Genomic DNA, 21,613 nt, shown 5'->3' with positions numbered 1-21,613 from the left:
TCGCTGCCTCTGCCCGCTACCTCTTGATAAAGCTGCAGAGGCAGCGAAACATGTCGAGGGGGGCAGAGTAGGGACTCAATTTTAACAGAAAGCAAAGCGGTAGCTCAGAAAATAGCTCAGCGTGCACTGCAGGCACGCCGGGCATCTCCACTTCAGTATAGCCAATCAGAATAGGCTGGAGTACACTGGCCTGATGTACAGTATATAGATACTAGTTTAAATGCTAAGCTACCGCTCCGCTTTAATTTTTAATTTTTAATCCACGTGAGTCTTCATTATATGTTTATGCACAATTACCTTAATAAAGCTTGTGGGTCCCCCACACATTAGGCGCAGGCAGTGTTCCCCCACATTAGGCAGGCAGTGTTCCCCCACATTAGGCAGGCAGTGTTCCCCCACATTAGGCAGGCAGTGTTCCCCCACATTAGGCAGGCAGTGTTCCCCCATACATAAAGCGCAGGCAGTGTTCCCCCACACATTAGGCGCAGGCAGTGTTCCCCCACATTAGGCAGGCAGTGTTCCCCCACATTAGGCAGGCAGTGTTCCCCCACATTAGGCAGGCAGTGTTCCCCCATACATAAGGCACAGGCAGTGTTCCCCCACACATTATCTCTTCACTTATCGGACCAATATATGGAGGGTTAAATTAATTTATCAACCTATAGATCCCTATGAATAGGAATCCAAAAAATCCCTAATTTCCCATATATATATTATCTTTATGGTGAACCCACAAGCTTTATTAAGGTAATTGTGCATAAACATATAATGAAGACTCACGTGGATTAAAAATTAAAAATTAAAGCGGAGCGGTAGCTTAGCATTTAAACTAGTATCTATATACTGTACATCAGGCCAGTGTACTCCAGCCTATTCTGATTGGCTATACTGAAGTGGAGATGCCCGGCGTGCCTGCAGTGCACTCTGAGCTATTTTCTGAGCTACCGCTTTGCTTTCTATTAAAATTGAGTCCCTACTCTGCCCCCTTCGACATGTTTCGCTGCCTCTGCCCGCTACCTCTTGATAAAGCTGCAGAGGCAGCGAAACATGTCGAGGGGGGCAGAGTAGGGACTCAATTTTAACAGAAAGCAAAGCGGTAGCTCAGAAAATAGCTCAGCGTGCACTGCAGGCACGCCGGGCATCTCCACTTCAGTATAGCCAATCAGAATAGGCTGGAGTACACTGGCCTGATGTACAGTATATAGATACTAGTTTAAATGCTAAGCTACCGCTCCGCTTTAATTTTTAATTTTTAATCCACGTGAGTCTTCATTATATGTTTATGCACAATTACCTTAATAAAGCTTGTGGGTCCCCCACACATTAGGCGCAGGCAGTGTTCCCCCACATTAGGCAGGCAGTGTTCCCCCACATTAGGCAGGCAGTGTTCCCCTACATTTGGCAGGCAGTGTTCCCCCCCCCCCCCATTATGTAGGCAGTGTTCCCTCACAGACATACAGCCTCCAGCCATATACAGTGTATGGCTGGAGGCTGTATGCCTGTGTACTGCCCACTTCAGTGCTCCGACCGCCATTCCGGCTAGAGCAGTAGGTCCCGGGACCGGTGGTCGGAGCACCGAAGATGACGTGTCGCTGGTCACTTACCAAGCTGGCCAGGGCACGTCTTCCTCTTTCTCAATCCTCCGGTCATGGGCGCCTTCATTTCTATGGGCGCACGCACGGGACGTCAGTAACGTCCCGGCGTGCGCTATCTCCCGGCGGCCCCTGAGTTTTAAACTTAACGTGGGGCCACAGGGAGTTAATAGTGATGGGGGGAATTGCCCGTCGCTACAGGACGGGCAAACACAACACACAAGAGCTTGGTTTGCCTGTCCTGTTGCGACAGGCCTGGAGTCGGGTGTGTGTCTTGACCTCCACCGAACCCGTGAGACGGACTCACCGAAACCCTGAGGTTCGATCGAACCCAGGTTAAGAACCACTGGTCTAGATGCACGCCCAATGTGATCACTACACACAAGCTAGTGTCTAGACAAATCTTCCCCCTGTGGTTTCCTAAAGGGGAACTCTGGAGGGGGAAAAAATTCAAATCAACTGGTGCCAGAAAGTTATACAGATTTGTAAATTACTTTTATTTAATGATCTTAATCCTTCCAGTACTTATCAACTGTTACACACTACAGAGGAAGTTTGCAGTTCTTTCCACTCTGACCAAGCCCTTAGCTGCCACTTCTGTCCATGTTAGGACTGAAAAGAACTACACGACTTCCTCATTGCCGACAACTTATTTTGAAAAACAGAGCATGATCTATCTCATATTCATCTATCTCATATGTATCTATCTATCTATCTCTCATATCTATCTATCAATCTATCAAGCAGTGAGAAATGCAGCACATCAAGTCTCAAATGTAACACGGTGCCTGCAGTCCAAATGGCCATGGTCAGAGGCCCAAATGTAGATTCAAAAAGAACGGTGGCTGCAGCACTCCGATAAATGCAAAAAACAGGTGGTTTTATCCCATTTTCAAATACAACATGCAACGTTTCAGCTGCCCATGCAGCCTATTTCAAGCATAAAGGAAAATACCCCATCAGTGGTATTTATGTGACATCACACACATACGGTGTCAATTTTAGGACATTGACATCAACAGCCGTAACTCTGTCCTCCGTCAGGTGAAACGGCGTCCCGCCTCCTCCCTCGGACCAATCGCCGCCAGTCGTCAGCCGCAACTCCGTTCTCAGTCAGGTGAAACGGCGTCCCGCCTCCTCCCTCAGACCAATCGCCGTCATCCTTAGACCACAACTCCCTCATCCGAAACTCCCTCGTCCAAAACGCCGTCATGCCTCTCAGACGCAACTTCCTGTCGCATAGAAGAGCCGACGCTGCACAGCATGTATAGCAGAATCGAAACTGTGAAACTTGCACGTGTATACTACAGACACTACATGAGCTACAGAGTCTGTATAGCAGAGCCAACATTGAATAGCATGTACAGCAGAACCCATATAGCAGAGAGCCGACACTGACTCAGCTCTACTACACGGCAGAAAAGTTTTTCGTTTGAGGGATGACGGAGTTTCGGATGAGAGACTTTAGGATGACAAAGGAGGGAGTTGCGTCTGATGCCTAACGGAGATTGGCCCGAGGGAGAAGGCGGGACGCTGCTTCACCTGACAAAGGACGGAGTCACAGCTGATGACTGACGATGTCCCAAAATGGACACCGTACACACATAATAATTAGATGCAATATATAGAAGTAATATCATAATAACAAAGGTGTTGCATGCTTACAATAGAGTCTCTGCAAATTCATAAACACCTATAGATACATACACAAGTGTTATACAGTGTACAGGTAATATATAGAGAACAATATACCATAAAACAATATATTACATAATAATGCAATATTAGTGATTAGGTGCTGTCATTTTATCATTAGGGGGCAGGGCGGGGATGGTGGCACTAACCACAGAATGTAAACAAACAGTATACATGATGGAGGACATTGCATAGCAAACTAGGAAGCACCCTGCCCACTAATGATAAAATGTCAGTGTTACGCCGAGCGCTCCGGGTCCCCGCTCCTCCCCGGAGCGCTCGCTACACTTCCCTCACTGCAGCGCCCCGGTCGGTTCCACGGACCCGGGGCGCTGCGTTACCACCTCCGGCCGGGATGCGATTCGCGATGCGGGTAGCGCCCGCTCGCGATGCGCACCCCGGCTCCCGTACCTTACTCGCTCCCCGTCAGTTCTGTCCCGGCGCGCGCGGCCCCGCTCCCTAGGGCGCGCGCGCGCCGGGTCTTTGCGATTTAAAGGGCCACTGCACCGCTGATTGGTGCAGTGGTTCCAATTAGTGTTTACACCTGTGCACTTCCCTATATCACCTCACTTCCCCTTCACTCCCTCGCCGGATCTTGTTGCCCTAGTGCCAGTGAAAGCGTTCCTTGTGTGTTCCTTGCCTGTGATTCCAGACCTTCTGCCGTTGCCCCTGACTACGATCCTTGCTGCCTGCCCCGACCTTCTGCTACGTCCGACCTTGCTTCTGTCTACTCCCTTGTACCGCGCCTATCTTCAGCAGCCAGAGAGGTTGAGCCGTTGCTAGGGGATACGACCTGGTCACTACCGCCGCAGCAAGTCCATCCCGCTTTGCGGCGGGCTCTGGTGAAAACCAGTAGTGACTTAGAACCGATCCTCTAGCACGGTCCACGCCAATCCCTCTCTGGCACAGAGGATCCACTACCTGCCAGCCGGCATCGTGACAGTAGATCCGGCCATGGATCCCGCTGAAGTTCCTCTGCCAGTTGTCGCTGACCTCACCACGGTGGTCGCCCAGCAGTCACAACAGATTGCGCAACAAGGCCAACAGCTGTCTCAACTGACTGTTATGCTACAACAGTTACTACCACAGCTCCAGCAATCATCTCCTCCGCCAGCTCCTGTACCTCCTCCGCAGCGAGTGGCCGCTTCTGGAATACGACTATCCTTGCCGGATAAATTTGATGGGGACTCTAAGTTTTGCCGTGGCTTTCTTTCCCAATGTTCATTACACTTGGAGATGATGTCGGACCAGTTCCCCACTGAAAGGTCTAAGGTGGCTTTCGTAGTCAGCCTGCTGTCTGGAAAAGCCCTGGCTTGGGCCACACCGCTCTGGGACCGCAATGACCCCGTCACTGCCTCTGTACACTCCTTCTTCTCGGAAATTCGAAGTGCCTTTGAGGAACCTGCCCGAGCCTCTTCTGCTGAGACTGCCCTGTTGAACCTGGTCCAGGGTAATTCTTCCGTTGGCGAGTATGCCGTACAGTTCCGTACCCTTGCTTCAGAATTATCCTGGAATAATGAGGCACTCTGCGCGACCTTTAAAAAAGGCCTATCCAGCAACATTAAAGATGTTCTGGCCGCACGAGAAATCCCTGCTAACCTACATGAACTCATCCATCTTGCCACTCGCATTGACATGCGTTTTTCCGAACGGCGTCAGGAGCTCCGCCAGGATATGGACTCTGTTCGCACGAGGCGTTTCTTCTCCCCGGCTCCTCTCTCCTCTGGTCCCCTGCAATCTGTTCCTGTGCCTCCCGCCGTGGAGGCTATGCAGGTCGACCGGTCTCGCCTGACACCCCAAGAGAGGACACGACGCCGCATGGAGAATCTCTGCCTGTACTGTGCTAGTACCGAACACTTCCTGAAGGATTGTCCTATCCGTCCTCCCCGCCTGGAAAGACGTCCGCTGACTCCGCACAAAGGTGAGACAGTCCTTGATGTCTACTCTGCTGCTCCACGTCTTACTGTGCCTGTGCGGATGTCTGCCTCTGCCTTCTCCTTCTCTGCTGTGGCCTTCTTGGACTCTGGATCTGCAGGAAATTTCATCTTAGCCTCTCTCGTCAGCAAGTTCAACATCCCGGTGACCAGTCTCGCCAGACCCCTCTACATCAATTGTGTAAACAATGAAAGATTGGACTGTACTATACGTTTCCGCACGGAGCCCCTTCTAATGTGCATCGGATCTCATCACGAGAGGATTGAACTGTTGGTCCTCCCCAATTGCACTTCTGAAATCCTTCTTGGACTTCCCTGGCTTCAACTCCATTCCCCAATCCTGGATTGGTCCACTGGGGAGATCAAGAGTTGGGGGCCCTCTTGTTCCAAGGACTGCTTAAAACCGGTTCCCAGTAAACCTTGCCGTGTCCCTGTGCTTCCTCATGTAACCGGTCTCCCTAAGGCCTATATGGACTTTGCGGACGTTTTTTGCAAAAAACAAGCTGAGACTCTACCTCCTCACAGGCCTTATGATTGTCCCATTGACCTCCTCCCGGGCACTACTCCACCCCGGGGCAGAATCTATCCTCTGTCCGTCCCAGAGACTCTTGCCATGTCTGAATACGTCCAAGAAAATTTAAAAAAGGGCTTTATCCGTAAATCCTCCTCTCCTGCCGGAGCCGGATTTTTCTTTGTGTCCAAAAAAGATGGCTCTCTACGTCCTTGCATTGACTACCGCGGTCTTAATAAAATCACGGTTAAGAACCGCTACCCCCTACCCCTCATCTCTGAACTCTTTGATCGTCTCCAAGGTGCCCATATTTTTACCAAACTGGACTTAAGAGGTGCTTATAATCTCATCCGCATCAGAGAGGGGGATGAATGGAAAACGGCATTTAACACCAGAGATGGACACTTTGAGTATCTGGTCATGCCCTTTGGTCTATGCAACGCCCCTGCCGTCTTCCAAGACTTTGTTAATGAAATTTTTCGTGATCTACTATACTCCTGTGTTGTTGTATATCTGGACGATATCCTGATTTTTTCTGCCAATCTAGAAGAACACCGCCAGCATGTCCGTATGGTTCTTCAGAGACTTCGTGATAATCAACTCTATGCCAAAATAGAGAAATGTCTGTTTGAATGCCAATCTCTTCCTTTTCTAGGATACTTGGTCTCTGGCCAGGGACTACAAATGGACCCAGATAAACTCTCTGCCGTCTTAGATTGGCCACGCCCCTCCGGACTCCGTGCCATCCAACGTTTTTTGGGGTTCGCCAATTATTACAGGCAATTTATTCCACATTTTTCTACCATTGTGGCTCCTATTGTGGCTTTAACAAAAAAAAATGCCGATCCCAAGTCCTGGCCTCCTCAAGCGGAAGACGCCTTTAAACGACTCAAGTCTGCCTTTTCTTCGGCTCCCGTGCTCTCCAGACCTGACCCATCTAAACCCTTCCTATTGGAGGTTGATGCCTCCTCAGTGGGAGCTGGAGCTGTCCTTCTACAAAAAAACTCTTCCGGGCATGCTGTTACTTGTGGTTTTTTTTCCAGGACCTTCTCTCCGGCGGAGAGGAACTACTCCATCGGGGATCGAGAGCTTCTAGCCATTAAATTAGCACTTGAGGAATGGAGGCATCTGCTGGAGGGATCAAGATTTCCAGTTATTATTTACACCGATCACAAGAACCTCTCCTACCTCCAGTCTGCCCAACGGCTGAATCCTCGTCAGGCCAGGTGGTCTCTGTTCTTTGCCCGATTTAATTTTGAAATTCACTTTCGGCCTGCTGATAAAAACATTAGGGCCGATGCTCTCTCTCGTTCCTCAGATGCCTCTGAAATTGAACTCTCTCCTCAACACATCATTCCTCCTGACTGCCTGATTTCCACTTCTCCAGCCTCCATCAGGCAAACTCCTCCAGGAAAGACCTTTGTTTCTCCACGCCAACGCCTTGGGATCCTCAAATGGGGTCACTCCTCCCATCTCGCAGGTCATGCGGGCATCAAGAAATCTGTGCAACTCATCTCTCGCTTCTATTGGTGGCCGACTCTAGAGACTGATGTGGTGGACTTTGTGCGAGCCTGCACTATCTGTGCCCGGGATAAGACTCCTCGCCAGAAGCCCGCTGGTTTTCTTCATCCTCTACCTGTCCCCGAACAACCTTGGTCTCTGATTGGTATGGATTTTATTACTGACTTACCCCCATCCCATGGCAACACTGTTATTTGGGTGGTCGTTGATCGATTCTCCAAAATGGCACATTTCATCCCTCTTCCTGGCCTTCCTTCAGCGCCTCAGTTGGCTAAACAATTTTTTGTACACATTTTTCGTCTTCACGGGTTGCCTACACAGATCGTCTCGGATAGAGGCGTCCAATTTGTGTCTAAATTCTGGAGGGCTCTCTGTAAACAACTCAAGATTAAATTAAATTTTTCTTCTGCATACCATCCTCAATCCAATGGACAAGTAGAGAGAATTAACCAGATCTTGGGTGACTATTTACGACATTTTGTTTCCTCCCGCCAGGATGACTGGGCAGATCTTCTACCTTGGGCCGAATTCTCGTATAATTTCAGAATCTCTGAATCTTCCTCCAAATCTCCGTTTTTCGTGGTGTACGGCCGTCACCCTCTTCCCCCCCTCCCTACCCCCTTGCCCTCTGGTCTGCCCGCTGTGGATGAAATTTCTCGTGATCTTTCCACCATATGGAAAGAGACCCAAAATTCTCTCTTACAGGCTTCTTCTCGCATGAAGAGATTCGCAGATAAGAAAAGAAGAGCTCCTCCCATTTTTTCCCCTGGAGACAAGGTATGGCTCTCCGCTAAATATGTCCGTTTCCGTGTCCCGAGCTATAAGTTGGGACCACGCTATCTTGGTCCTTTTAAAGTTTTGTGTCAAATTAATCCTGTCTCTTACAAACTTCTTCTTCCTCCTTCTCTTCGTATCCCTAATGCCTTTCACGTCTCTCTTCTTAAACCTCTCATCCTCAACCGTTTTTCTCCTAAATCTGTTCCTCCCACTCCTGTTTCCGGCTCCTCGGACATCTTCTCTGTCAAAGAGATTTTGGCCTCTAAAAAGGTCAGGGGAAGAACTTTTTTTTTAGTGGATTGGGAGGGTTGTGGTCCAGAAGAGAGGTCCTGGGAACCTGAGGACAATATCCTGGACAAAAGTCTGATCCTCAGGTTCTCAGGCCCCAAGAAGAGGGGGAGACCCAAGGGGGGGGGTACTGTTACGCCGAGCGCTCCGGGTCCCCGCTCCTCCCCGGAGCGCTCGCTACACTTCCCTCACTGCAGCGCCCCGGTCGGTTCCACGGACCCGGGGCGCTGCGTTACCACCTCCGGCCGGGATGCGATTCGCGATGCGGGTAGCGCCCGCTCGCGATGCGCACCCCGGCTCCCGTACCTTACTCGCTCCCCGTCAGTTCTGTCCCGGCGCGCGCGGCCCCGCTCCCTAGGGCGCGCGCGCGCCGGGTCTTTGCGATTTAAAGGGCCACTGCACCGCTGATTGGTGCAGTGGTTCCAATTAGTGTTTACACCTGTGCACTTCCCTATATCACCTCACTTCCCCTTCACTCCCTCGCCGGATCTTGTTGCCCTAGTGCCAGTGAAAGCGTTCCTTGTGTGTTCCTTGCCTGTGATTCCAGACCTTCTGCCGTTGCCCCTGACTACGATCCTTGCTGCCTGCCCCGACCTTCTGCTACGTCCGACCTTGCTTCTGTCTACTCCCTTGTACCGCGCCTATCTTCAGCAGCCAGAGAGGTTGAGCCGTTGCTAGGGGATACGACCTGGTCACTACCGCCGCAGCAAGTCCATCCCGCTTTGCGGCGGGCTCTGGTGAAAACCAGTAGTGACTTAGAACCGATCCTCTAGCACGGTCCACGCCAATCCCTCTCTGGCACAGAGGATCCACTACCTGCCAGCCGGCATCGTGACAGTCAGCACCTGATCACTAATGAACTTTTAATAAATAATTATGTAAAATATTGTTTTATGGTATATTGTACTCTATGTATTACCTGTACACTGTATAACACTTGTGTATGGATCTATAGGTGTTTTCAAATTTGCGCAGACTCTATTATTAGCATGTAACACCTTTGTTATTATGACATGACTTCTATTTATTGCATTTAATTATTATGTATGTGATATCACATAAATAGCACTGATGGGGTAATTTCCTTTATGCTTGAAATAGGCTGCATGGGCAGCTGAAACGTTGCATGTTGTAATTGAAAATGGAATAAAACCACCCTTTTTTTTTTGCATCTATCTATCTATCTATCTAGACAAAGCAAATATGATGCAGCACTCCACAAGTAGCAAAGAAGGTGGTTTTTATTCCTTCATGTGCATAGACAACGTTTCACCAGTCTCACACTGGCTTTTTCAAGTGAGACTGGTGAAACGTTGTCTATGCACATGATGGAATAAAAACCACCTTCTTTGCTACTTGTGGAGTGCTGCATCATATTTGCTTTGTCTGAATTAAGGAACCGGCGGACCCAGGTTCCAGATATGCGGGCACCCCGAATTTCTTTTTTACTCTGGATATTGGTAGTGCCGTTTTTATTTGTTTTGTATCTATCTATCTATCTATCTATCTATCCTTACTACAGTATCTTAACAGAGGTAATTATGCTTGTTCTTTCTCTTATAATAGTGACATATGGTTTGAACGAACACAATAACCATGAGGAAATATAACCCCCTATTACATTTCCATAAAGGTACTCGGGTTACAGTGTTAAGCTGTTACCTATTAAGTTTGTCTTTCCCTAACACTACAACATTATGGAGGACAGAGCTGAATCTGAATGGACTTCAAACAGACTTCAGAAAAAGAGTGATTTTAAAAGCATTTTACCCCTAGAGGCAGGCAGAGGGGTTATGTAGATAGATCTCTAGGGACAGGGCAATGGCATAGACCAGTGTCTGTAATTCCCACTGACAGATTGCCTATTGATTTAACTTCTCTGCTTTTTAGTTTGCTAACTGGGTGGATGGCGTCATCTTTGTGTTCAGCCTGGAGAATGAGGCGAGTTTTCAAGACATGTTCCAGTACTATGCTCTGTTGGCAAACTATAGAAGTGTCACCGACATTGCTGTGGCCTTGGTGGGAACACAAGGTAAGCTTTTCGACTGTCTTTTTTTTTTTTTGTAATATAATTTTATTTTGTACTTATATCCACCAGGGTAGTGGGCACGGATATAGGACTCATCTTCCCTTCAATGCAGTTATGGATTACTGTAGGGGTTGCTATAGAACAGGATGTTCAAACCAGGGTGCCTACAGCTGTTGCAAAACTACAACTCCCAGCATGCCTGGACAGCCAAAGGCTGTCCGGGCATGCTGGGAATTGTAGTTTTGCAACAGCTGGATGCACACTGTTTGGGAAACACTGATGGAAATGAAAAGTCTAAAAAGGCAATCGAAACTGAACTCAATAAAAAAAATACTAAAATAACTAGTGTGCTAGTGATGAAGTGGGGCCCCATTGTAAGTTTTGCTATAGGGACCCAATCGTATATATCTCATACACCACTGGTTCTGAAACAGATTCAGAAACAGGTTCTGAAACAGATATATATTTATACATATATATATATATATATATATATATATATATGTATATATTTATTTATATATATATATATATATATATATATATATGTATATATTTATTTATATATATATATGTATATATATATATATATATATTTATTTATATATATATATATATATATATATATATATACATATATATTAGTCACTATGGAAACTCCAGCACAGGACGGCTCAGGTGTGGTACAGCGTAACCCCCAGGGTACCATACTGGATCCACATAAATCTTCCTCCACAAGGAAACAGCACCCTATATATATATATATATATATAGTACAGTGTAGAGTTATGGGGGGAGATGTATCAAAACCTGTCCAGAGGAAAAGTTGTTGAGTTGCCCATAGCAACCAATCAGATCACTTCTTTCATTTTTGAAAAGATCTGTGCAAAATGAAAGAAGCGATCTGATTGGTTGCTATGGGCAACTCAGCAACTTTTCCTCTGGACAGGTTTTGATAAATCCCCCCCATAGTGTATATGTATGTAACCATATCAAATATATATTTTATATGTATTTTATGATATATTATTTTGTGTTACATATTATATTTTATGTACCGTATATCATATGTCTATATTATGTATTCGACTTACAGCAACGCTTCTTCTTTCAGATAAAATTAGCTCGAGCAATCCTAGGGCTATCGAAGACGTGCGAGCCAGAGGTCTATGTAATGACATGAAACGATGTATGTACTATGAAACCTGTGCCACTTATGGGTTAAATGTGGATCGAGTGTTCAGTGAAGGTAAGGGCCTGTATGTTATAGCGTCTCTGATGGTATTATAGCATGTGGAGGAGTTGATGTTTACATTTAGTATCACAAGTGTAGTTCCCCATAGTACCGATTCTGGTAAACAGGGTTACCAGCTGACTAAAATCCTATCCTTATTGTAATGGCAGCTTTCCCTATTATTATTTTACAGTTCACAATAAAAGCTGAAAATGTATTTATATTAGTTCTGAGCTATAACTGAATAACTCAAATAAAAATAATCAATTTTAGTCAACTGCAAATATATTTTTTTTAACTAATCCTGAGTTGTGCCCTACTTAAAGGGGTATTCCGGCTTTCTACATCTTATCCCCTATCCAAAGGATAGGGGATAAGATGAATGATCGTAGGGGTCCCGCCGCTGGGAGGACCTCTGTGATCATACATCTTATCCCCTATTCTTTGGATAGAGGATACGATGTATAAAGTCGGAATACCCCGTTAATAGCCAAGAGCTTCAATCACAATTCTGCACATTTCAGGACTGAAATCCCCCAGTTTTCCTTGCTGACTCATTGTCCGTAAAGAATGTTTGTTTTGATGATCTCCATTCTAGGAAATTATGTAAAATTTGTTCACTGAACTCAATCGTATGTATTTATGGGTTAGAAAAGAGACTTTATCGTTTCAAGTGAGTGGACTGCACGTTTCGTCTTATCAATCTAAATAAAGACTAAAAGTGTCCAGCGCAGAAGGTGCGATTCCAAAACTTTATTGTGTAAAAACTGACATTGGGAAACAGGTGGAGTCATGTGACGCATTTCAGGGTTATGCACAACCTAAAAGGGGTACTTTGGTGGAAAACATTTATTTTTTTTAAATTGATTGGTGCCAGAAAGTTAAACAAATTTGTAAATTATTTCCACCAGAGTACCCCTTTAATTGTACATCATTAAAGGGGTTCTCCGGTGCTAACACATCTTATTCCCTATCCAAAGGATAGGGGATAAGATGCCTGATCGAAGGAGTCCCGCCGCTGGGGACCCCCGTGATCTTGCATGCGGCACCCCGTTTGTAATCAGCCCCCGGAGCGTGTTCGGGATAGCTGTCACTCCCCCTCCCGTATCCTTGAATTGAGGGGCGGAGCGTGACATCACGCTGGGGCGGATGCGTGACGTCACACGCCGCCGTCCCGGTGGTCGCATGTAATCAGACCCGGAGCGAATACGCTCTGGGGACTGATTACAAACGGGGTGCCGTGTGCAAGATCACTCCCCAGCGGCGGAACTCCCGTGATCAGGCATCTTATCCAAAGGATAGGGGAAAAGATGTGTAAGCACCGGAGAACCCCTTTAAAGGAGATTCCTATTCCATCCTGCCGGGGCTGCAAAAAAAGAGGAAATAAACTTTTACTTAACTTCCCACGTTCCCCCGGAGCTCCGCAACAGCTGATTGGTCGGCCTGGCTGTCTACTTCCTAATTCATTTAGCCCAGGACGTCACAGGGCGCTTCAGCCTATCACCGGCCGCAGCCATGTCCCGCCTCAGCCGGTGATAGGCTGAAGTGCCATGTGACATCCCGAGCTAAGGGAAGTAGAAAGTAGACTGCCCAGTGCCCAGCCAACCGATCAGCTGTTGCGGAGCTCCGGGGGAACGTAGGAAGGTAAGTGAAAGTTTGTTTTCTCTTTTTTTGAAGCCCGGGCAGGAAGGAATAGATGGCAAGATGTGGTGCCTGACAAAATGATCAGTGGCACTATATTGTATTAACACAGTGCACAGAAATGCCATTCTTCTTAGAAGGACAGCAGGCTGTCGGTTGTGACAGAAGCGGCGATGCATACAGTACTGTAGGTATCATTACTCACCTTGTTGTACAGTCCATTTGCTGACCCTGCTCATGGTCCAGTGAATGTGAAGCGATCAGCTAAGCATTCAGTATTGTATTCATTGCTGCTCAATCACCAGAGGTGCTATGGGCAGCCTGTTCTTAAAGGGGTACTCCGGTGGAAAAACATTTTTTTTTTCTTTTTTAAATCAACTGGTGCCAGAAAGTTAAACATATTTGTAAATTACTTCTATTAAACAATCTTAATCCTTCCAGTACTTATTAGCTGCTGAATGCTAGAGGAAATTCCTTTATTTTTGGAACACTGATGACATCACGACCACAGTGCTCTCTGCTGACACCTCTGTCCATTTTAGCAACCGTGCATAGCAGATGTATGCTAAGGTCAGCATGGTGGCTTAGTGGTTAGCACTGCTGCCTTGCAGTGCGGGGGCCTTGGGTTCAAATCCCACTAAGGACAACAATAAATAAAGACTTATTATTAATATTATTATTATAACATCAGCAGAGAGCAGTGTGTTCGTGATGTCATCAGAGAGCATTCCAAAAAGAAAAGAATTTCCTCTGTAGTATTCAGCAGCTAATAAATACAGGAAGGATTAAGATTTTTAAATAGAAGTAATTTACAAATGTGTTTCACTTTCTGGTACCAGTTGATTTAAAAAAGAATAAAAAATGTTTTTCCACCCGAGTACCCCTTTAAGAGCAATGACCAGGGTGCACTATGCCAGTTACGTAGCATGTCATGCCAACAGCATAGCGCACCAACAGTAAAGTTGGTGGTCACTACATCTGTTTGCAGTCAGCTCCTTGTAGTGCTGGCTGCAGGCAGCTAGTATGTTATGTATGGGCTATATGTCTGTATAATGAGTTTTCAACTTTGTATCGAAAAACAGAGCTCTCACCACAATAAAATTATATCAAGAAATTACTCAACACAACCACAACATTAGGGTAAAAGGTGGAGATTCACTTCAACAGTTTTCCCTTATATGATGTAAAATGTAAAGAAGACTAACTATATTATTCTATATTTTATTTCCGTGTTCTTTTTTAGTGGCCCAGAAGATACTAGCTCTAAAGCGGCAGCAACAACTACTGTCATGCAAATCATTACCCAGTTCTCCCAGTCACTCTGGAGGCTCCACTCCATTATCAGTACAGGTAATATATAATGTGTATAATGTATGATTGGAATCCATTTCCCATTGAGAACTTTCTGCTGAATCACCTATAAACTCTGCTTTGCTTTCTGAATTTTTGCAGCTGCTCACTAGATATATCTAGTGTAGGACTTCCTAAAAATGACATGCATTTAAAAATGAATAAAAAAAATGTAATATATATATATATAAATATATTTTTTAGACCAGCAATGGGGGGCCAGGCAATGACTACTCATCCTCCTTACCATCTACTCCAAACATCAGTCACAGAGAGCTGCGTAGTGAGGTGTCACTTGGAGTCAGCACACCAGGGTCACTCCACCGGGGAGCTAAACGCCGCACAAGTCTATTTCCAGTAAGTATTACCAATAACAATTTATAATCTCAGCAGTAGGAGCACAACTTATGGGTTATGCCAACAGAAAATAATGCTGCCCTTCTCTGGTACAAGATAAGAAATGGCACCCATGGCCCAGAATTGGTGTAGGAAGGAGGGCTTTGGATTCTGTTGTTGGCTACAGTCTCCTTCGTAGCACCTAAATGGGGAGGGTGCAGCTGTGCTTGGGGAGAAGTTGGGCAGAAGGTTGAAGGAATGTTTAAACTAGGAACTGAGAAAATAGACTAAAGACTTTAAATATGAAATATTTTCTATTTTTGTAACACTACCCCAGCGCCTCTCGTCCCTACACTGGCCACACTTTTAGATCTGGTGGTGCATGGAACAGCAGCTTTGTCCTGCTCATTTGTTTCACCTCCTTATTAAAAATTAAAAGGGTTGTCCTGGGGGGGGGGGGGGGGGGAGTTTCTATAAGATGTATAGACAATAAACAAGATATACTCACTCTATTTCCCCCTGCTGCCATGCCGATGTTTCCAGTCCCCCACTGGTGACTTTTTTATGGTTCCCATGATGTGTCATCTGGTCCCCGTTGGATTGACATGTCACAGAAACCAGGAAACAATCAATAGTGGGCGACTGGGAGCATAGTTGGCATGACAGCTGTGGGGGATTTTAGGTAGGTGACTATAACTTGTTTATTAGTTTTACAACCACTTTAGGTAACAAAATGTCAGGTAAAATACAGAGGGATAAGCAGGGCCGATTCTTCCTAAAGGCGAAGTAGCGCACTTTCGAGGGGGGCGCAATGCCGCTGGTGTCAGCAAATTAAAGCTTCATTCACTCACCCCCGTGAGCGACACCTGTGTGCTGGAATCCGTGGACAGTGACTCCAGCAGGACATCCTCCACATCATCAACCAGGCTGGGTGACTAAGCTGGCTGTCACTGTGTAACTTCTGCACGGTCAGTGACACAGTGACAGCCTGCTGCACTAGCGATCGCTCTGCTGCACTGCACTGGATCTCCTGCTCCCACCAGCCGGGGTGTGGGGGGGAGTTGTTGCTGGTACGGTATCTCACAAATGTAGCAGGGGTGACTCATGCCCCAGCAGACACTGTGCCCCCAGCGGCCTCCACATTGATTCAGATATTTTTCTGTTCTATTCCCCCTGATGAAGCCAGTCTGCCAGACTAGAGACAGTCAGGCTCAGCACAGCACCCCCCACCCAGGCATGCTGCACGTACTAGCAGAGCGCCCCCTCTGTCTGGTGAAAACCGGACCAGACTTGCTGAGGGATATGGGGGGGGGGGGCTCTTATTCTGGAAAATGTGGGTTCAATTGTTCTCGTATTATGGAAGATATAGGGGTCATGTAATGTATTGAGGCCACAATAGGCACTGTAATGGCGCACTTGCATGGTCACATGTTATATAGTGTTATTGATGGCGCAGATGACCACCAATAAGCAGGTGTTATGTGGGTAAAGAGTTGGTATGTTTTTCTTGGCATATTTCTCACACCAGGATGTATTGTGTGCAACTTCTGCAAAAGTCACACATATACACCTGGGACTACACGCAGCTTGCTGCATCATGTTGGCTAGCTGCATGCGCCCCATGTATACAGCGTACATGTATGCCCTAGTCCCGCTCCAGCTGAGCACGCTTCTTACCCAAATGCTGGTAGCTAAGCGCCGATAACAATGATTAATGCTGTTCTATGGCACAGGATTGTTCAGTGTATGCGTTATTGGTCACTTCATATACCAGAAAAAAAATTATAAAAAGTTATCTAAAGCAAAAAATGAGGCAAGGATAAAAACTACAGATCACAGTGCAAAAATGAGCCCTGATACAGCCGTGTACACAGAAAAATAAGAGAATTATAGCATAGGGCAGTGGAAGCACTCTGCTTGGGAAACGCTGGCATAGGGGTTAGAAGAGAACAGTTTTAGGCAAACCAATTATTGTACAAAAAATTATAGAAGGAGATTTATCAAAACCCGTCCAGAGGAAAAGTTGCTGAGTTGCCCATAGCAACCAATCAGAACTCTTCTTCCATTTTTGAAAAATGAAACTTTTCCTCTGGAGAGTTTTTGATAAATCTCCGCCAGATTTTTTAAGGGTAGTACAACAATATCAAACCTATGTAAGTTGGGAATTGTAATCGTATGGACCGACAGAATAAAGATAACATTGATTTCACCGTAGATTTTTTGTTAAAATGAGTGATGTCATTACAAATTACAATTGGTGGCACAAAAAACTACAAAAAGCCCCATATGGGTCTGTAGGTGAAAATTCAAACCAATTTAACTATTAGGTGGGGTGGGGGGAGGAAAAAACCTACAGTCATGGCCGTAAATGTTGGCACCCGTGAAATTTTTCAAGATAATTAGGTATATCTCACAGAAAAGGACTGCAGTAACACATGTTTTGCTATACACATGTTCATTCCCTTTGTGTGTATTGGAACTAAACCAAAAAAGGGATGAAAAAAAGCAAATTTTACATAATGTCACACCAAACTCTATTTTGGTCTCATCTGGCCACAAGACATTTTCCCAGAAGGATTTTGGCTTACTCAAGTTTTGTCTCTGTGTCAGCAGAGTCCTGGGTCTCCAACCATAGTGTTTCATTTCATTAAAATGTCGATGGATAGTTTGCGCTGCCACTGATGCTCCCTGAGCCTGCAGGACAGCTTGAATATCTTTGGAACTTGTTTGAGGCTGCTTATCCACCATCCGGACTATCCTGCGTTGACACCTTTCATCAAGTTTTCTCTTCCATTCACGCCCAGGGAGATTAGCCACAGTGCCATGGGTTGAAAACTTCTTGATAATGTTGCACACTGTGGACAAAGGCAAATCTAGATCTCTGGAGATGGACTTGTAACCTTGAGATTGTTGATATTTTTCCACAATTTTGGTTCTCAAGTCCTCAGACAGTTCTCTTCTCCTCTTTCTGTTGTCCATGCTTAGTGTGGCACACAGACACACAATGCAAAGACTAAGTGAACTTATCTCCTTTTTATTTGCTTTCAGGTGTGATTTTTATATTGCCCACACCTGTTACTTGCCCCTGGTGAGTTTAAAGGAGCATCACATGCTTGAAACAATCTTATTTTTCCACAATTTTGAAAGGGTGCCAAAAATTTTGTCCACACCATTTTTGCAATTTGGTGTGACATCGTGTCCAATTTTTTTTATTTATTTTTTTATTCTCTGTGAGAAATACTTCATTTTCTAGAATTCTATACAATTTATACCTCCTGCTCAGCCAAAAAGCACCAAAATAATTGAGGACACAGCTAGTACAGAGCAGGGGCTCCCATTATTGGAGTACACCAGTGCTATACAACACTACTTACTGCATAAGGGCTCATTCATGTGAGCGAATTTTGTTTCAAACTTGGTGCAAGAAACACACTGGGGGATATTTATCAAAGTTGTCTATGTCCCGCATCAATATAGACCAAACTACAGAGGGTTAGTCTGGTCTATTGTGCACATAGTTTATCAAATGGCGCACAGCTCTTGATAAATTCTGTGCACAGACTGCATGATCTATGCTTTAGTCTATATTTAAACCTGCTCCAGCATGGTCTGACATTTTGGTGTACTTTCAGCCTATGCGACTTGTCGCCGAAAAGTCGCTTTTGATAAATTCAGCACCAATGCATTTTTCAATGCATTTCAGTCTAAAATAGACTAGCATGCATCATGTTCTAAAAATCCTCTAGAGCAAAAGTCGCAGAAAAGTCGCACATATTTAGACTGCGACTTTCTGTGCGACAAATTTAGACAAGAAAAACCAGTCTAAATCCTTTGATAAATCTCCCCCACTGAGTTTGAAACATAATACATTTGTGTACTTGTGTGAAAGCTCCCTTACACTCTGTGAGCCAGACACACTGCACATGACCCATGGAGTGTATTCATTATTCTTAGCGGGAAGAGTTTCAATGCCATGGGCTGCTCATCCTGGGTGACTCACTGTAAGAATGGGTTCACATATGTCCAGCATCCGACCTAGGTGAACTCAGCCTAGATCCGACTCAACTGATGACAACTTGTCATCAGTTGTATGGCATCCTGCGTCCATTGTTTCTGGACAGCAAGCTGTGTTCCCCGGTCCGGTGCCCTCTGGCATGTCCAACCATGCGGCATCAAAATTGAGATGCTGGATGAATGTGAACTGTCCTATTCAAATGAATGGAGGGGCAAGCTGTGCATAACTAGCTTGCCCCCTGACTGGTGAGCAGTTAAGGGGTTAAGAAATAATACAGGCTTTTAGCCCCCTCCCCGCCTGTAAAACTTGTCGGTAAATATAGTGGTATGTCCCATGGGTGGGGGGGAAGGAGTGCACCAATCAGGGGTTTAATAGTTTCCCGGGCTTTCAGGGGCCCTCCCCTGGGTATTTATAGCTGTGGTGCCTCCTTTCCCCCCTCAATCTGCCCAGGACCCGGAGTTTTGCCCACCCTCCCTCCCTTTTTTGTATGTCTGTTTATTGTAAGTCACAGCTTGGCGGTAAGAAGACGGTGAAAGCGGGGTCAACCCGGGGTAGACCTCCACACAGGACAGTGTGGCAGCACCTCTCGGGTTGGCAAGAAGCCAATCGGTGTATTTGTTACAGTTAAATTGTTATTTATATAAGTAATTTTATAAATAAAGCTGTGGCCGATCCCCACCCACGGAAAAGTTGAATTGTTATTGTGTCAGTTATTATTTAATTATTTATTGTAGTAAGGGGGAGGGGTAATTATAGCCTGCTAGGAGCTAATTGGGTCTCGACAGTCTGAGATAAGTTCTAGCATCAGTTTCCCTCCGGTGTAGGCCTGAGGGAAACTATGCCGGACGCCTGATATATGTGCACCCAGCCTTAGAAGATAAGTGAATTTGATAATGTAAAACTGTACAGGGGCTTATCTCTGTAGTGCGAGCTGATAAACTGCTCCTTTGTCTCCTGTTTCATTTATCCATTGGGAGGGTGTTTTCAATGTACTGTAGTTTTCCAACCTGGGGCTCTGCGATTGTTGTAAAACTACAACTCCCAGCATGCCTTGACAGCAACAGACAGCCTCTAACTGTCAAAGCATGCTGGAACTTATATGGTGAAAAAGTGGTGGGTCAAAGGGCAGAGACAATGGGCGCAGCCAGGGGGTGGCAAAATTAGCTTTTGCCTAGGGCGGCAAAAATCCTTGCACCAGCCCTGGGGATAAGGTAAAATGTTCATTTAATGTCACCTGTTTAACCCAGGCAGAAATGTAGTGGAGCCTTAAGGGTGTATTCATACGTGCAGATTATGCTGCAGGTTTGAAGCTGCGTTCACCTACAGTGGGGCAAAAAAGTATTTAGTCAGCCACCAATTGTGCAAGTTCTCCCACTTAAAAAGATGAGGGGCCTGTAATTGTCATCATATGTATGCCTCAACTATGAGAGACATAATGAGAAAAAAAAATCCATAAAATCAAATTGTCTGATTGTTAAAGAATTTATTTGCAAATTATGTTTGGAAAATAAGTATTTGGTCACCTATAAACAAGCAAGATTTCTGGCTCTCAGAGACCTTTAACTTCTTCTTTAAGAGTCTTCTCTGTCCTCCACTCGTTACCTGTATTAATGGTCCACAACCTCAAACAGTCACACTCCAAACTCCACTATGGCCAAGACCAAAGAGCTGTCGAAGGACACCAGAAACAAAATTGTAGACCTGCACCAGGCTGAGAAAATTGAATCTGCAATAGGCAAGCAGCTTGGTGTGAAGAAATAAACTGTCGGAGCAATTATTAAAAAATGGAAGACAAACAAGACCATTGATAATCTCCCTCGATCTCGATCTGGGGCTCCACGCAACATCTGACCACTTGGGTTTAAAATTATCACAAGAACAGTGAGAAAAATCCCGAACCACACGGGGGGACGTAGTGAATGACCTGCAGAGAGCTGGGACCAAAGTAACAAAGGCTACCATCAGTAACACACTATGCCGCCAGGGACTCAAATCATGCAGTTCCCTGCTTAAGCCAGTACATGTCCTGGCCTGTCTAAAGTTTGCTAGAGAGCATTTGGATGATCCAGAAGAGTATTGGGAGAATGTGATATGGTCAGATGAAACCAAGGTGGAACTTTTTGGTAAAAACTCAACTCGTCGAGGAGAAAGAATGCTGAGTTGCATGCAAAGAACACCATACCTACTGTGAAGCATGGGGGTGGAAAAATCATACTTTGGGGCTGTTTTTCAGCAAAAAGACCAGGACAACTTATCCGTGTAAAGGAAAGAATAAATGGGGCCATGTATCGTGAGATTTTTAGTGAAAACCTCCTTCCATTAGCAAGGGCATTGAAGATGAAACGTGGCTGGGTCTTTCAGCATGACAATGATACCAAACAGACCACCCAGGCAATGAAGGAGCGGCTTCGTAAGAAGCATTTCAAGGTCCTGGAGTGGCCTAGCCAGTCTCCAGATGTCAACCCCATAGAAAACCTTTGGAGGGAGTTGAAAGTCTGTGTTGCTCAGTGACAGTCCCAAAACATTACTGCTCTAGAGGAGATCTGCATGGAAAAATGGGCCAAAATACCAGCAACAGTGCGTGAAAACCTTGTGAAGATTTACAGAAAACGTTTAACCTCTGTCATTGCCAACAAAGGTATATAACAAAGCATTGAGATGAACTTTTGTTATTGACCAAATACTTATTT

The 21,613-nt window shown here is 45.6% G+C and overlaps 1 protein-coding gene across 3 annotated transcripts in view; it reads left to right on the top strand.

The window, feature by feature from the left end:
• Positions 1 to 21,613, top strand: part of AGAP2 (ArfGAP with GTPase domain, ankyrin repeat and PH domain 2) — a 254,446-nt gene that overhangs the window by 158,902 nt on the left and 73,931 nt on the right. For 2 of the 3 annotated variants that reach the window (XM_056562602.1, XM_056562601.1), the window contains exons 5-8: positions 10,209 to 10,350; positions 11,462 to 11,596; positions 14,466 to 14,572; positions 14,777 to 14,929. In XM_056562602.1, coding sequence (XP_056418577.1) covers positions 10,209 to 10,350; positions 11,462 to 11,596; positions 14,466 to 14,572; positions 14,777 to 14,929 — 537 coding nt within the window. The remainder of the gene's footprint in view (positions 1 to 10,208; positions 10,351 to 11,461; positions 11,597 to 14,465; positions 14,573 to 14,776; positions 14,930 to 21,613) is intronic. The other variant, XM_056562604.1, reaches the window with a different exon arrangement.

Source organism: Hyla sarda, chromosome 2 (assembly GCF_029499605.1).
Source record: "Hyla sarda isolate aHylSar1 chromosome 2, aHylSar1.hap1, whole genome shotgun sequence".
NCBI classification, from domain to species: Eukaryota; Metazoa; Chordata; class Amphibia; order Anura; family Hylidae; genus Hyla; species Hyla sarda.
This window is presented reverse-complemented; position numbering and strand designations above follow the sequence as displayed.